This window comes from Somniosus microcephalus, chromosome 22 (genome assembly GCF_052327205.1).
Source record: "Somniosus microcephalus isolate GS21.2 chromosome 22, FLI_Smic_1.0, whole genome shotgun sequence".
Classification (NCBI taxonomy): Eukaryota; Metazoa; Chordata; class Chondrichthyes; order Squaliformes; family Somniosidae; genus Somniosus; species Somniosus microcephalus.
In genome coordinates, this window is record NC_141008.1 from 18,526,787 (window position 1) to 18,542,553 (window position 15,767).

At 43.8% G+C, this 15,767-nt stretch overlaps 1 protein-coding gene across 1 annotated transcript in view; it reads left to right on the plus strand.

Annotated features, from left to right (window-relative positions):
• The window catches only part of ap2b1 (adaptor related protein complex 2 subunit beta 1), a 253,409-nt gene extending 247,243 nt beyond the window's left edge, over positions 1-6,166 (plus strand). Inside the window, exon 22 of the mRNA XM_085964236.1 lies at positions 1,998-6,166. Within this exon, the coding sequence (XP_085820362.1) occupies positions 1,998-2,072 (75 nt within the window). The 3' untranslated portion in view covers positions 2,073-6,166. The remainder of the gene's footprint in view (positions 1-1,997) is intronic.
• Positions 6,167-15,767: the final 9,601 nt, after the last annotated feature.

A 15,767-nucleotide genomic window follows, 5' to 3' on the forward strand; every position in this document is an offset into this window, starting at 1 on the left:
GGAGAAAGTAGCGAGGTTTTTTTTGACAGCACAGCTTTGGATGAAAATACTGACTGACAACCGCACTTACAGTAAATGGCCAGTTATTTTTCATTCAAATGCTTAATGGTAATTATTCTAAAATTCAAAAGCTTGAGTCTATTGCTGAAAGTAATTGCAGAGCTCAGGGAATCTGCCTGATGTGAGAAGTGTAATCCTTAAAAAGAACAGCTGACTCGGTGCGCTCGTCGCGATTCCTTTCTGCTGCATTTACCTTGAAGCACTCAATTGGTAGCATCAATATCTCCAGCTTTGGCATTGCGGCCTCTGGCGGCACGGAGACCCACCTGAAGAGGTGATTTATCTCGGGGCACCTCAGGAGCTGCAGAGCTAGAGCAGTCTATAAATGGTGAGGCTGCACAGCTGGGGCTTCTGAGCTGGAGGATTTCTGGCATCCGTTGAACAGTATCTCCAGCACTTTACATGATTACAACTGGGTTTTACATGGCACTCTAACCAATGGGGACATTGTTGCTGTTACACTGGGGATCTAGTCATACTTTCACATTTCAGCCTGAGGAGAAACTTTAGTTCCGACTATATTTATGAATTGGTCAAATTGACAAGTACTGATGAGTTTAGTATAAATATCTGATCTACCATGGGATTGCTAGTGAATGTATGTTGTAGCCAATATTTAGCATCCTATTTGACCGAGCTGAGCTTCCGAGCCCATATCCTCTCCATCACCAAGACTGCCTACTTCCACCTCTGTAACATCACCTGTCTCTGTCCTTGCCCCAGCTCACCTGCTGCTGAAACCCTATCCGTGCCTTTGTTACCTCTAGACTTGACTATTCCTGTGCTCTCCCAGCCCGTCTCCTACCTTGTACCCTCCGTAATTATTAGTTCATCCAAAACGCTGCTGCTCATTTCCTAACTCGCAACAAGTCCCGTTCGCTCATCACTCCTAGCTCCTGGTCCGGCAATACCTCGATTTTATAAATAAATAAATTCTCATACTTGTTTTCAAATCCCTCCATGTAACCTCCTCCAGCTCTACAACCCTCCGAGATCTCGGCGCTCCTCCAATTCTGGTCTCTTGCACATCCCCTATTTTCATCGCAACACCATTGGCGGCTGTGCCTTCAGCTACCTAGGCCCTAAGCTCTGGAATTCCCTCCCTAAACCTCTTTGCTCGCTCTCCTCCTTCAAGACATTCCCTAAAACTTACCTCTTTGACCAAGCTTTTGGTCACCTTTCCTAATATCTCCTTATCTGGTTCGGTGTCAAATTGTTTTCATAATGCTGCTGTGAAGCGCTTTGGGACATTTTACTACAGGAAACTTTGGTTTATCCGGAGGTTGTATGTCCGGAATACTCGATCTAACGGCAAAAATCAGGAGCCGTTTTCTATTAAGTTTTTTTTAGTTCTCGTTCTTTTTTTTTTCCCAGTCAAGGTCTGTAGCTATAGCAACAGCTTCAGCTAGAGATGCTTGCAGCTGCAGCTGACTCTTTAGAAGCTGTTGCTAAGCAACAGTGTTTGTTGTCAGATACGGAGATGAAAACCTCCGTATGCTTCAACATTAACTTTGTATGTCCGGCAGTTTTGATAGATCGGCAACACGCCGGTCCCGTCGGTGCCGGATATCACAAAGTTTCCTGTACGTTAAAGGCGTTTTATAAATGTAAATGTGTTTTACTGTGCTGGAAATTCACTGCTGGCCAGTCGGAATCTAACTGTTTAGGGTGGAGTGCTGATGAAAAATTTCATACAAATATTAACCCATCTTTCTTTCTCTGATGCTCACTGGCCTGCTGTGAATTTCTAGCATACTCTCTCTTTTTATTTTCTGGGTTCTGGCATTCTGGGTTTTTATTTTCTCTCTGGTATTGCAGTGTCTGCCTCAGTGAAATACATCAATACGGCTGCTGAGGAACCTAAAGATTTCCCTGAACAGTGCCCCCAGCATATATTTCACTATCAATTAATGTTTTGTTTCCTTCCTCCCTTCCAGCTGTCTCTAAAATGCAGAGCACCAGAGGTATCACATTACGTCTACCAAGTCTACGACACTCTTCTGAAAAACTGAAGCTCGGAACCAGCTGCCCAATCGTAGTAGAAGTACCCGTCTTATTGCACTCCACCCAGCAAATATCACTATCAGTGCGTACAAGAAATGGATCATACAAATAATCTACATTTGGTGTTTTTTTTAATGGAAATGCACTGATTAAATGGTGAAACCTACAATTGTATACGTTTAATAGAAGGTGACAACCCCAGTCATTTTTGGTGCCAGAAATCTCTTCATTTGTTTGCTTTTCTTTTTATAAAACCACTGTTCAGACCACTATCTCAGAGTGATGTGATTCCATCCAAAATATTTGTTCTGTGCCAAGTTTGTTCTGTTTTAATAATTGCTTTGGACTCGATGTATAATTGGGCTAGGAAATTCAGGGACCGTGCTAATCTCCACAGGATGCTACAAATGTGGGGAATGGCCAAAACGTTGGGTGTGTCTTAAACGGGGGAGGTACGTCATGGGGAAAGTACTGAGACATGAAATATTTAACCCCCTGGACATACTTTTCCCCCATTAAAGAATTAGTTCAATTGCTGAAGTTGTACTTAATCAAATCTGTACAAAATGTCCTTTCAGAGGCCCCTACGTTTCGGATGCAAAAATCCTGCAGGTTCTCCAACAGTTTCATGCAGACATTCCCGTGAATGCGCTGCCATTTCCTGTGTCAGTCCTGTGATTGGCAGAGTCCTGCTGTCTTTAAGGGGACGGTGCCTCTTGCTGAAACCGCTGACACCTGACTTCTCCTGAAACTTGTTGGGCGGGTATGTTGTATCGCTGCTGAAACTTGAGGACTTTCTCACTTTGGTGTGGGAGGGTTGCATCTTAAAAAGTGACTCCAATTTTAAGGCTTTTATTTGCAGTTACACTTGTTGTAAACAGCATCCTACACTGTGCCTGCACTGTCCTCGTACAAGGTGCCCAATTTTTGTAGATTATTTGTATTTGTTGCAATTTATCAGAAGCGTTTTATTTTAAATACGTCACCGTTCTCAATAAACTGTTTGTCAAAACGATAACAGTGGTGTGGTAAACCAGACGACAAGGTCTCACTGAAATGCTGGTCACTGTATTTTGATGGCGATGCATTGACTGACCCTTATTGCCGCCAGTCTTTTCTTTATAATTGCAATTATTTTTTCAGATACAACATGTCGTACGTTCATACCTTGTTGACATAAGTGTATATAATACTGAATCAAGGGGAGTGAACCTTGCATATACTGTCTTGTTGACAATCTGGTGGTGGGGTTGGGGTGGCTTAGTGGGTGGAATTAGTGTTTAGGTGTATCGCTGTGGCTGATTATTGCATCAGTATCAATTGGAGTTTTTCTTTTGGCTGCGTCAGTACACGATATGTGTCTCTCTCCAGTGGTTGCTTGGGCTTAGAGAGTCAAGAATGAGGATCAGAATTTAGAGAATTTCTCTTGATTCAGCCCAAGTGAATGTATATTCTTTGTCCAGGCTACGCTATTTTTCATGGCACCTTGATCCCTATTAACTGGGGCTAGTTGTTATTACATATCCGTAATGTTGCAGTTTGAAGAGTTATCATTAAGTATTCTGTGACTATTGTGCACAATCCAGTTTGAAACAACCGTGGTGATTGTAATCTCTGTCGATCACCAGCAGTGCATGTTGTATTGGAGCCTTACCCTCAGCAGTGCAAGCATGTACCATGCACTGTATTCAATACTCAAAAACACCACATGATGGGGAACGTCACAGCGGGTTTATCTCCTAGAGCATTTAACCTATTTCTGTGTAAAAATGTTTCACGGTGGTTTTGAACCATTTTCTGTTTCAGTTTTGTTGTGTCCCTGTAACTCTAGTGATTTACTTCTCTGTACAGTCATCAAGGGTTTCTTGTGGCACCAGCTGGAGCACTCTGGTGAAGTCGGGGCTGAGCAAGTACAGATCACTATATCATTTAGTTCTCAGAGCTTGCACGCTATGTTATGGTGGTGTATTGGAGTACTTAACTTCAGCGTGGAATCTCCAGTGAGGCAATCTCCCATTGTGGGAAGTCAGGAGAAGATACTGTCGGCACAAAGATAAGTACCTTCCTGTATCGTTTTAACAGTTTCTTCTCTATTTACTCCCTCCCCTCGCCATATCCCAAATGAGCAAAACTGAATACTGTCCTAACTTTATTAAGTACTTGGAGAGGACAAGCGGTGTCATGCAAACCTAGCACTGTCTGCATGAGAACGCACATTCGACATATCTTTCAGCCCATTCTGTTTGTTATCTTGGGCTAAATGGGTTTGTTGATTTGCTCAGGAGTGCCAGGCTGATTTATAGTGTAAAGCACAAGTGTTTTGTGGCTAAACCAGCATTAGTACCTATCCACAATTTAGTGCTTGTATGCTGTGGGTTTCTCTGCAATGGGAAGTGAGGATCTGAAGTGGTAGATGACTCCCAGTTGCTAATCCGGCTGCAGTTTTAAACCAAGTTTATTATTTTATGGAAACTCCACAGGTGATTTGGAATAGGCCAACCAAACTTTTTTGGAAAGAGCAAAAGTGAAGGTTGAGAGGAAGACAAGTTCCGTGTCCCGTTGGTCCAGGCCACCACCGCACGCACAGTACAGTTCCTTCTCTCGGGCAAAGGTAATGAACGGAGGCTAGACACCTTACCACGGGAAGAAAACACCATCTCGGCCACATCTTGTAAGGAGACCAGCCCTTAGTGAACCCTCCAGGCGGCTCAGTGTGTGAGATACTGAGCCCCACGAACTAAAGAGGCAGACTCAGTACATTCAGGAGAGAAGGGAATTGGATGGGTTATGAGATTTTTACATTCCAATCAGAGGATGAACGAACATATATTCTGAGGGAACTGATGGGAGTTTCACAGTCCCTTAAGTGACAAATATATAACAGGCCACATATATTTTGCAGAATATAGACATTGTCGTCTAGTGGTTATGTTACTGGACTAGTAATCCAGAGAATATGAGTTCAATGGCAGTTTGAGAATTTGCATTCAGTTTAAAACATAAATCTATAATAAAAAGCTGGTATCAGGAAAAAAAACAAGTGACCATGAAGCTGTTGGATCTTCATTAAAACCCAGCAGGTTCATTAATATCCTTTAGGGAAGGAAAGGTCCTTACCCGGCCTGGCCTATATGTGACTCTAGTGGTTGACTCTTAATTGCCCTCTGAAGTAGCCTAGCGATTCATAAACCGTTACAAAGAATATCCTTACTTAACAGCATTGTGGGAACGGATTCCATCGATAATCGGAGCTTTTGTAAACAACAGCCATTTCACTCTAATGAAAACATCCCTTCTGGTGTGGCCAAACAGTTCCCATCTCAGTCCTCGCTGATCTTTAATCTGATGCCAGTGTACTGCTGCTTTCTATCAGTGCATAAGTGCACACACTGCAGTCTATAACAGCTGCTGTGAACCCTGTATTAAAAGTTGTTATTTCCTTTGGATGGCTTTTAGTGTCCGAGAGTTGTTTTGGTTGCCTAGTAGGGATTAAGATGCTTGCAAATTCTCAGTCTCACATTATGGTGGCATGGGAACGCAACAAGCTTCTGCTAGGCTCAAATCAATCAGAGGGTGAATTAACACAGGCCATGCTGGTGCACCTCCTAAAGGATGGTTACAGATCTTCATTGATGCAGGCTGGGGGAAAGGTTTCCTGCATGGCCCCAGAATGGGAGTGGTGAACAGTTTAAGCGTAATCCATTTTAGACTGCTGTCCAGCCACAAGAGTGGAACTCGGGTGAAAGGTATTCACTTTAGCACAATGCTTCTGAAGAAAATAAAAACCATTTCCAGATCAGTTTGGTTGCTGAAATGTACCTTGACCCTGCACCCCCCCTCCAATGAGTGCTTTACTTCATCCAGTTCTGTCCTCGTTCAGCGCGTTCCAAGTACATTGTATTACTTGTCTGCTGTACTGGTGTGTAAAAAAAAAAATCATTATTTTCCAAATTTACCCATAATATTCCACTGTTAACATGCTCGTGTGGTTCAGATATTATAACTCTGATTTCTGATAAATTGATAAATAATATGCTCTTAATGTTACCAGATTTAGTAAAGTTGATATATATGTCCATTAAAATCTGGCTTCCCTTGAGAAGTGTTGTTGCTCTGTGTGTGTCAGCTATTATGAGTCATATATTCGAACACGGTGTGCAGTTAGGGCTGAACAATTACTCCCCAGAGCTTAAAGGGTTCATCATTGCTGAATTTATTTTAGGAATGGGGGTGGTTGAATTTGTTTAATGTTTTGCTGTGGGTGGAACATTTTTTAAACTTTGGCACCCAGTGTCAGAATCGAGCACTCTCGTGTTAAGAGTTCATTGCAAAGAAGAAACTTTCATTTATACAGCATCTAATCTCGTCTCTCAGATATCCCAAAAAGTTTCACAAACTGTTATGTGCATAAATGTGGCAAATATTTTGCACACAGCAAGATCCCACAAAGATGGTATAAGAGGAAATGTACAGGCATGGATAGAAAGGCTGACAGACAAGCATAGGGTTAATGAGCATTTCATTAAGAAAGTCGCACAACTCTAATTAATCAAAGTTGCCTTTAATGATTTACCATTGCACACAGCATTAAAAGAGTTTGCACAAGCAGAAAGATAGCATTAAGCATTGCATACGGCCTCTGAACCAAGGAATCAAAGTGTAGGCGGCAGAGTGATCAGCTCTCGCGGGGCACTTGACTCATCTGGTGGGACGTCCTCCTCTAGGTGGAGCTTTGTCAGGCTCTTGTCGACTGCAATGCCGGACCTGCCACCATGTCCCATTCTTATATGGTTCTTGATAGTTGGGGCATGGAGTAAAAGTTAATGGAACTTCCAATTTGTCCAATCACCCACCATTGCAAGGCATTAATGATGGGCGATTAGCTGTTTGTTGTGTGTCGCCCAGCTTCCCTAGATAAGAGCATAAGAAACAGGAGCAGAAATAGGCCATTTGGCCCCTCGAGCCTGCTCCGCCATTCAATAAGATCATGGCTGATCTTGGGCTCAAAGCCGCTCCCCATAACCCGTCACTCCCTTATCTTGCAAAAATCTGTCTATCTCCACCTTAAATGTATTTAATGACCCAGCCTCCACCGCTCTCTGGGGCAGAGAATTCCAAAGATTTATGACCCTTTGAGAGAAGAAATTCCTCCTCATCTCAGTTCTAAAACTGTGCCCTCGAGTTCTAGATTTCCCCACGAGGGGAAACATCCTCTCTGTGTCTACCCTGTCGAGCCCCCTCAGTATCATGTTTCAATAAGATCACCTCTCATTCTTCTAAATTCCAATGAGTATAGGCCCAGCCTGCTCAACCTTTCCTCATAAGTCAACCCCCTCATCTCTGGAATTAACCAAGTGAATTGTCTCTGAACTGCCTCCAATGCAAGTATATCCTTCCTTAAATGAGAGCAAAACTGTAAGCAGTACTCAAGGTGTGGTTTCACCAATACCCTGTACAGTTGTAGCAGGACTTCCCTGTTTTTATACTCCAACCCCCTTGCAATAAAGGCCAACATTCCATTTGCCTTTTTGATTACTTGCTGTACCTGCATGTTAACTTTTTGTGTTTCATGCACAAGGACCCCCCAGGTCCCTCTGAACTGTAGCATTTTGTAATCTCCATTTAAATAATAATTTGCTTTTCTATTTTTTCCTGCCAAAGTGTATAACCTCGCACTTTCCCACATTATACTCCATCCGCAAACTTGGCTACATTACACTCGATCCCTTCATCCAAGTTATTAATGTAAATTGTAAATAGTTGAGGCCTCAGCACCGATTCCTGTGGCACCCCACTAGTTACCGTTTGCCAACCGGAAAATAACCCATTTATCTCGACTCTCTGCTTTCTGTTAGTTAGCCAATTCTCTAACCATGCTAATATATTACCCCCAATTCCGTGAGCTCTTATCTTATGCAGTAACCTGTTATGTGGCACCTTATCGAATGCCTTCTGGAAATCCAAATATACCACATCTACTGGTTCACTTTTGTCCGCCCTGCTCGTTACATCCTCAAAGAACTCCAGCAAATTTGTTAAACATGATTTCCCTTTCATAAAACCATGCTGACTCTGCATGACTGCATTATGATTTTCCAAATGCCCTGCTACTGCTTTCTTAATGAAGGACTCCAGCATTTTCCCAACGACAGATGTTAGGCTAACTGGTCTATAGTTTCCTGCTTTCTGTCTCCCTCCTTTCTTAAATAGGGGTGTTACATTTGCGGTTTTCCAATCCGCTGGGACCTCGCCAGAGTCCAAGGAATTTTGGTATATTGCAACCACTTCATCCACTATCTCTGCAGCCACTTCTTTTAAGACCCTGGGATGCAGGCCATCTGGTCCAGGGGACTTGTCGTGTTTTAGTCCCATTATTTTACCAGTACTATTTCCTTAGTGATTGTCTTTAGTTCCCCCCTCCCTGTGGCCCCTTGATTATCCATTTTTGGGATGTTGTTAATGTCTTCTACCATGAAGACAGATACAAAATATTTGTTCAGAGTCTCTGCCATTTCCCTGTTCTCCGTTATTAATTCCCCAGTCTCATCCTCTAAGGGACCAATGTTTACTTTAGCTACCTTCTTCCTTTTTATATACCTGTAGAAGCTCTTACTATCTGTTTTAATGTTTCTTACCAGTTTTCTCTCTCAATTCATCATCTCTCTCATTGTTTTAGTCATCCTTTGCAGGTTTTTAAAAATTTCCCAATCCTCTGGTCTCCCACCAATCTTGGCAACATTGTATGTCTTTGTTTTCAATTTGATACCATCCTTTACTTCCATAGTTAGCCACGGATGGTGCTCCCTTCTCTTAAAATCTTTCTTTCTCACTGGAATATATTTTTGTTGAGAGTTATGAAATATCTCCTTAAATGTCTGCCACTGCATTTCAACTGTCTTACCCTTTAATTTATTTTTCCAGTCCACTTTAGCTAGTTCTGCCCTCATGCCATTGTAATTGTCTTTGTTTAAGATCCAGACACTGGTTTGAGCTACAACTTTCTCACCCTCCAACTGAATTTGAAATTCAACCACGTCATGATCACTCTTTCCTAGAGGATCCTTTGCTATGAGATCATTTATTAATTCTGTCTCATTACACAGTACCAGATCCAAGATAGCCTGCTCCCTGGTTGGTTCCATTACATACTGTTCTAGGAAACCATCCCGGATGTGCACTATGAACTCCTCCTCAAGGCTACCATGACCAATTTGATTTGGCCAATCAATATGGAGATTAAAATCACCCATGATTATTACCGTACCTTTTTTACAGGCCTCCGTTATTTGTTGATTTATACTCTGTCCAACAGTATTACTACTGTTCAGGGGCCTGTAGACTACGCCCACCAGAGATATTTTCTCTATTATTTTTTATCTCCACCCAAACCAATTCTACATCTTGATCTTCTGATTCAATATCACTTCTCACCACTGCACTGATCCCATCCTTTACCAACAAAGCCACCCCACCTCCCTTTCCTTTCTGTCTGTCCTTCCAAATTGTCAGATACCCTGGAATATTCAGTTCCCAGCCCTGATGTTAAACCAGGTGCCATTATCTCGCTTGTTTTTCTAGACCATTGGAATGTGTAGGCCTCCCTTGCCTGTGTGCAGACCCTCTCAAGGTCTTGCTGTCTTTGATGTGTCCTGTCTTTTCTCAATGATTCTAACTGCCACAGCAGTTTTAAACCAAGAAATAAAAACAGAAAATGCTGAAAATAGAGTTAATGGCCGGAATTTTCCAGGGGGGGGTGGTGTTAGGTAGGAAAGTGTTTTTTTCCCCCACAGTGGGTCAGGACCCCGCTGTGAACCCGCCGCCACGCACCTTTCCCAATGTCTGGTCTGTCGACGCTGAGCAGACCCGACCGGCAGGGGACCTAATGAAAATGATTAGCATCAAGTCAGCAGATGCTTAACAGCTTTTTTCACTTCCCTTTTGTCTTTAACTTCATGACCACGGGATCCCCGCTATGCGCAGACCACGACTGTCAAGCTGAGGCGGGAGTTCAGTGGCCATTGCTCCAGCTGATTACTTGACAGCTTCAGATGTACAGTTAAATCTCCCACCTGGCAGATCTGCACTTTCCTCAGGCAGAAGCTTTTTCTCACTCTATTTCCAGCACACATTCTGCAGGCTTTCCACTCTCCCCTCATTGGAAGAACTCTCTCACTATTAAGAACATCAAAAACAACAGCAGGAGTAGGCCATCCGGCCCCTCGAGCCTGCTCCGCCATTCAATAAGATCATGGCTGATCATTGACCTCCACTCCACTTTCCCGCCCACTCTCCATATCCCTTGATTCCCCTGGAGTCCAAAATTCTATCTCCGCCTTGAATATACTCAAAGACTCAGTATTCACAGCCCTCTGGGGCAGAGAATTCCAAAGATTCACAATCCTCTGAGTGAAGAAATTCCTCCTCATCTCAGTCTCAGCACGGTGGCATAGTGGTTAGCACTGTTGCCTCACAGCGCCAGGGACCCGGGTTCGAATCCGGCCTCGGGCGACTGTCTGTGTGGAGTTTGCACATTCTCCCCGTGTTTGCGTGGGTTTTCTCCGGGTGCTCCGGTTTCCTCCCACAGTCCAAAGATGTGCGGGTTAGGTTGATTGGCTATGATAAATTGACCTTAGTGTTAGGGGGATTAAATACGTGGGGTTATAGGGATAGGGTGGGATATGTGTTGGTGTAGGGGTTACGGGGATTGGGTGGGATATGTGTCGGTGCAGGCTCGATGGGCTGAAATGGCCTCTATCTGCACTGTGGGGTTTCTGTGATTCTGTGATTCTTAAATGGCCTACCCCTTATCCTGAGACTATGCCCCTAGTTCTAGACACTCCAGCCAGGGGAAACAACCTCTCAGCATCTACCCTGTCAATCCCCTTCAGAATCTTGGATGTTTCAATGAGATCACCTCTCATTCTTCTAAACCCCAGAGAGTACAGGCCCATTCTACACAATCTCATCATAGGACAGCCCTCTCATCCCAGGAATCAATCTAGCATTGAAAGAATGCTTCTGTCATCTCTCCTTCACCTACCATCTATTCCTTCAACATGGGTGCCCTTTATACTCTCTCACCTTGGTCCTCAGAATCAGCCCCAACACCAGCAGCACCAGGCACACCAGCAGCATCAACAACACCACCAACCTTCCCCGCAATCACCTGATTCTGCACAGGACACAGGGCATCAGCACCCGACCACATTGCTGCCAGGGATGACCTCACCATGGCCAGGTTTACTTCACTTGACGCTGTACACCCTGGCTGCCACATGATGCGCCAGGTTGGTACAACCCCACACCAACACCATAAAGCATCGCTACAATGTCCAAGCCATTTCTTTCACACTCATCACCATTGCGGGAAGTACCATTATGTCTCACCATTCGCTGCAACTCATTAAGCCACTTTCAAAGGTGCACACAAATCTGTTCAATAACACAAAGTGTTGAAAATAAAGGTTTCAATGTTTGACACCACATTAACAGAAACTTTACATGAACATTGCATATAACACCCAAGTGGCTACCCTTGTGTGTTTTAGTTGGTATGATTGCACTAGGATGAGGGTAAGTGTGCGGGGTAGCTAGTGAGATGGGGATATGATAATGTAGATAGAGAGGGCTGGGTGGAGGTGCAAGGTAAGTTGGTGTGAGTAAGGATGTGCAGGGGTAGGGTAGGGAAGGTAGAGTGATGGGGATGTGATGAGAGGTACAACAGGATGGTGGTGAGTGTGGCTTTGTGCTAACATTTTGTAATCGAATGAGATTATTGAAAGGTTTGTGCCACTGCACCCAGATTGTCCCAACAACATCCCTGCTTGTGTCCTCCTGTGCAATGTGCAACCAGGCTGTGTTGGTCTCCTGGTGAGGTCTCTTCTGCCCATGGGAAGGGAAGAGGACCTCCCTGCATGCTATGACTCCCTCCATAATCATATGGAGGGAGTCCTGGAAGATACTGGGTGCAGCCCTGCACCTCTGTGCAGTGATTGTCAGAACACTGACAGCACAAATGTCAAAATAAAGTTGGACATGGTCCCTTTAAGGAAACCGGCTGATGACGTGTCATGAAATGACATCACCCGACCCGCTTCCTCTAATTGGCCAAGAAACACACTGGGCAGGCTTAACGAGCTCAATCAAGGTAAATTCATTTCATAGAGTGGGATGGAGCCCGCAACGGGGTCAGGACCCGCACCGACATTGCCCGCCAAGGTTAGCAAAATCACGGCCAACGTTTTAGGTCATCGGAACTGGATGAAGTTAGAGATGTATCTGATTTTAAGCAAGTACAGGGGGAGGGAAGGAAAGAACAAAAGGGAAGGTCTGTGATAGGGTGGAAAGCAGGAGAGTTTAAATGACAAAAGGGATGATGGCACGAGGCAACAGGGAGTGATCATGGGGCAAGTAAAGAGACAAAAGATGGGTTTAGAGGAGGTGTAAATGGGAATACCAGAATCATTACCAAAAAAGAAAGACTTGCATTTATATAGCATCTTTCACGACCACCGGACGTCCCAAAGCGCTTTACAGCCAATGAAGCACTTTTTTGGAGTGTAGTTACTGTTGTAATGTCAGAAACGCGGCAGCCAATTTGCACACAGTAAGCTCCCACAAACAACAATGTGATAAACACCAGATAACCTGTTTCAGTGATGTTGATTGAGGGATAAATATTGGCCAGGACACCAGGGATAACTCCCCTGCTCTTCGAAATAGTGCCATGGGATCTTTTACAGAGCAGATGGGGCCTTAGTTTAACAGCTCACCTGAAAGACGGCACCTCCGACAGTGCAGCACTCCCTCAGCACTGCACTGGAGTGCCAGCCTAGATTTTGGATGCTGAAGTTCCTGGAGTGGGACTTGAACCCACAGCCTCTGGACTCGGAGGCGAGGGCGCCACCCACTGAGCCACGGCTGACACCAACAGTTGCTGTCCGAAACAATGGGGGCAGTGGTTATGATCTGAAATTGTTGAACTCAATGTTGAGTCCGGAAGGCTGTGAAGTGCCTAATCGAAAGATAAAACCAAGGATTGTTTTAAGTTTACTCATTTTGTTTTTATCAGTTGCATTTGGGTTTGTGCAGCGATTTCTGTACAGGCTGCTTTTTCATTTTAAATTCACAATGTCCCAGCAATTTAAATGTACAATGTCCTAGGGATACATAGATACATAGATACATAGAAGATAGGAGCAGGAGTAGGCCATTCGGCCCTTCGTGCCTGCTCCGCCATTTAATGAGATCATGGCTGATCCTTTAATTCAGTATCCCGTCCCCGCCTTCTCTCCGTAACCCTTAACCCCTTTTGCCCGTAGAAATATATCTAATTCCCTCTTAAATATATTTAATGAGCTGGCGTACACTGCCCTCTGTGGCAATGAGTTAAGGTCCACTGAGCATGTCCACTTCTTCATATTGCTGTCAGTATGATCGATCTGCTTGGAGAGAGCCATCACTCCTTTTTGCTCTTTGTGAATGTTTGCTGTGCCATGTTAGTGCGAATAGTGAGAAAGGATATTGGCTCAGCAAATCAAGATGTAGAGTCAGTCTGGGTGGAGCTGAGAAGCACATTGGTGGGAGTTGTCTATAGGCCTCCAAACAGTAGTGGTAATGTAGGGGATGGCATCAAACAGGAAATTAGAGATACATCAATGTTAACCCCTTTCTACCCTTCAGTATATATAGATAATTTGTACTTCGGTATGGGGAGCATGTAATTGAAAATTGTAGATGACAAAAGCAGGCGGTTTGACAAACAGTGGAGGACTATGAAAGACTTAAGGAGGCCATAGACAGTTAAGCAGAATGGGCAGACAAGTGGTAAATGCAATTTAACAACAATTTGCATTTATATAGCACCTTTAACAGAGTAAAACATCCCAAGGTGCTTCACAGGAGCATTATCAGACAGAAATTGACACCGAGCCAAAGAAGGAGACATTAGGACAGAAGACAACTTGGTCAAAAAGGGTAGGTTTTAAGCATCGTCTTAAAGGAGCAGAGAGTGGTAGAGAAGCGAAGAGGCTTGGGGAGGGAATTCCAGAGCTTAAGGCCTAGACGGCTGAACGCACGGCCATCAATGGTAGGGTGAAGGAAGTGGGAGACAAATTATGGGAAGAGACACAAGGAATAGGGGAATGCACTCAACAGAAAGATGCTGAAGGGTGTGGATGAATAAAGAGACCAAGGGGCTCAAATACATAATTCCCTGAAAGTGTGAGTACAGATAGATGAAGCCATAAAAAAAGGCAAAAGTATTTTATAAATAGGGTCATAGAATACAAAAGTAAACAGGTAAGAAATTTGTACAAGGCACTGATTAGACCACAGATTTGTGTGTTCGGTTTCGGGCGTCTCATTGTAGAAAGGATATTAAAACCATGGAGACCATAGAGTGGATTTGTCAGGATGATAACCAGACATGGGAAACTATAATTATGAGGAGAGACTTGAGATACAGAGAAGGCTAAGAAGAGATTTAATGGAGGTTTTGCAAATTAATAGTGTGAATAGGGAAAGATTATTTCCTTTGGTGACGAGTGGTCATCAATTTAAAATTGTCATTGAGAGTGAGGAAAGAGGTCAGAAGAAATGTCTTTATGCAGAATGGAATGCTTTGCCACAGGGAGTAAATGAGGCAGACACCATTGCACCCTTTAAGGGAAAATAGATAAATATTTGAAGTGGAGGAAGATACAGGTTATGGGACGCGTGAGGGACACGAGGATTCATTTTGGATTGCTGTAGCAAAGAGGCAATGGGCCACATCCTGTGGTGTAAATGTCTGTGGCGCTAAGAGCAATGAAGTTGAGTGGCCAGTTAATCTGTTTTGATTGAGGGAGATATGATAGCCAGACACTTGGAGAAATTCTGCTCTTCAAATAGTGCTATGATTCTTAGTATATCTCTGGATCAGTACAACAGGTAAATGGACCTAAGTTTAACATGTCAGCTGAATGATGGCACCTCCAACAACACTAGTCCTGGAATACTGCCTTGAAGTATCAGTCTACGTTTGAGCTGAAGTCCCAGAGTGTAGCTTGAAGCAACAGCCTTCTGCCTCTGAGGTAAGTGTGCTATCAACTGAGCCAAGCTGACAAGTAAAGTTCTCATTACTCTATCCCAACAATGTGTCTCCTGTCCATCCTCGGTAGAACCTTCCACCCTGTCCATTTCCCACACTAGCTGTCATTGTGGCCTCTGAATGAGACTACCAATTTACTTCTGAAATGTGATCAGTTTGACACTGGAAGCAGGGCCAGAACAGTTTCACAGAGAGCTCTTACAGCCGCAGAGAGAGCAAGCACTCAGGGCTATCAGGCTGGGTTTGGTACAAAATTAAAGGGATAGTTTACTGATCCATTGCCCTCTTCCTAACCCCTAACTTTTTTTTCAATTTTAGAATGCAATTGTTTGAGCTAATCTAAGGAGCTCTATACAGAGTCTCTTGTTCAGCAGCTAGACAGCAAGACACGATTTGAGTTAAGGTCCACTGAGCATGTCCACTTCTTCATATTGCTGTCAGTATGATCGATCTGCTTGGAGAGAGCCATCACTCCTTTTTGCTCTTTGTGAATGTTTGCTGTGCCATGTTAGTGCGAATAGTGAGAAAGGATATTGGCTCAGCAAATCAAGATGTAGAGTCAGTCTGGGTGGAGCTGAGAAGCACATTGGTGGGAGTTGTCTATAGGCCTCCA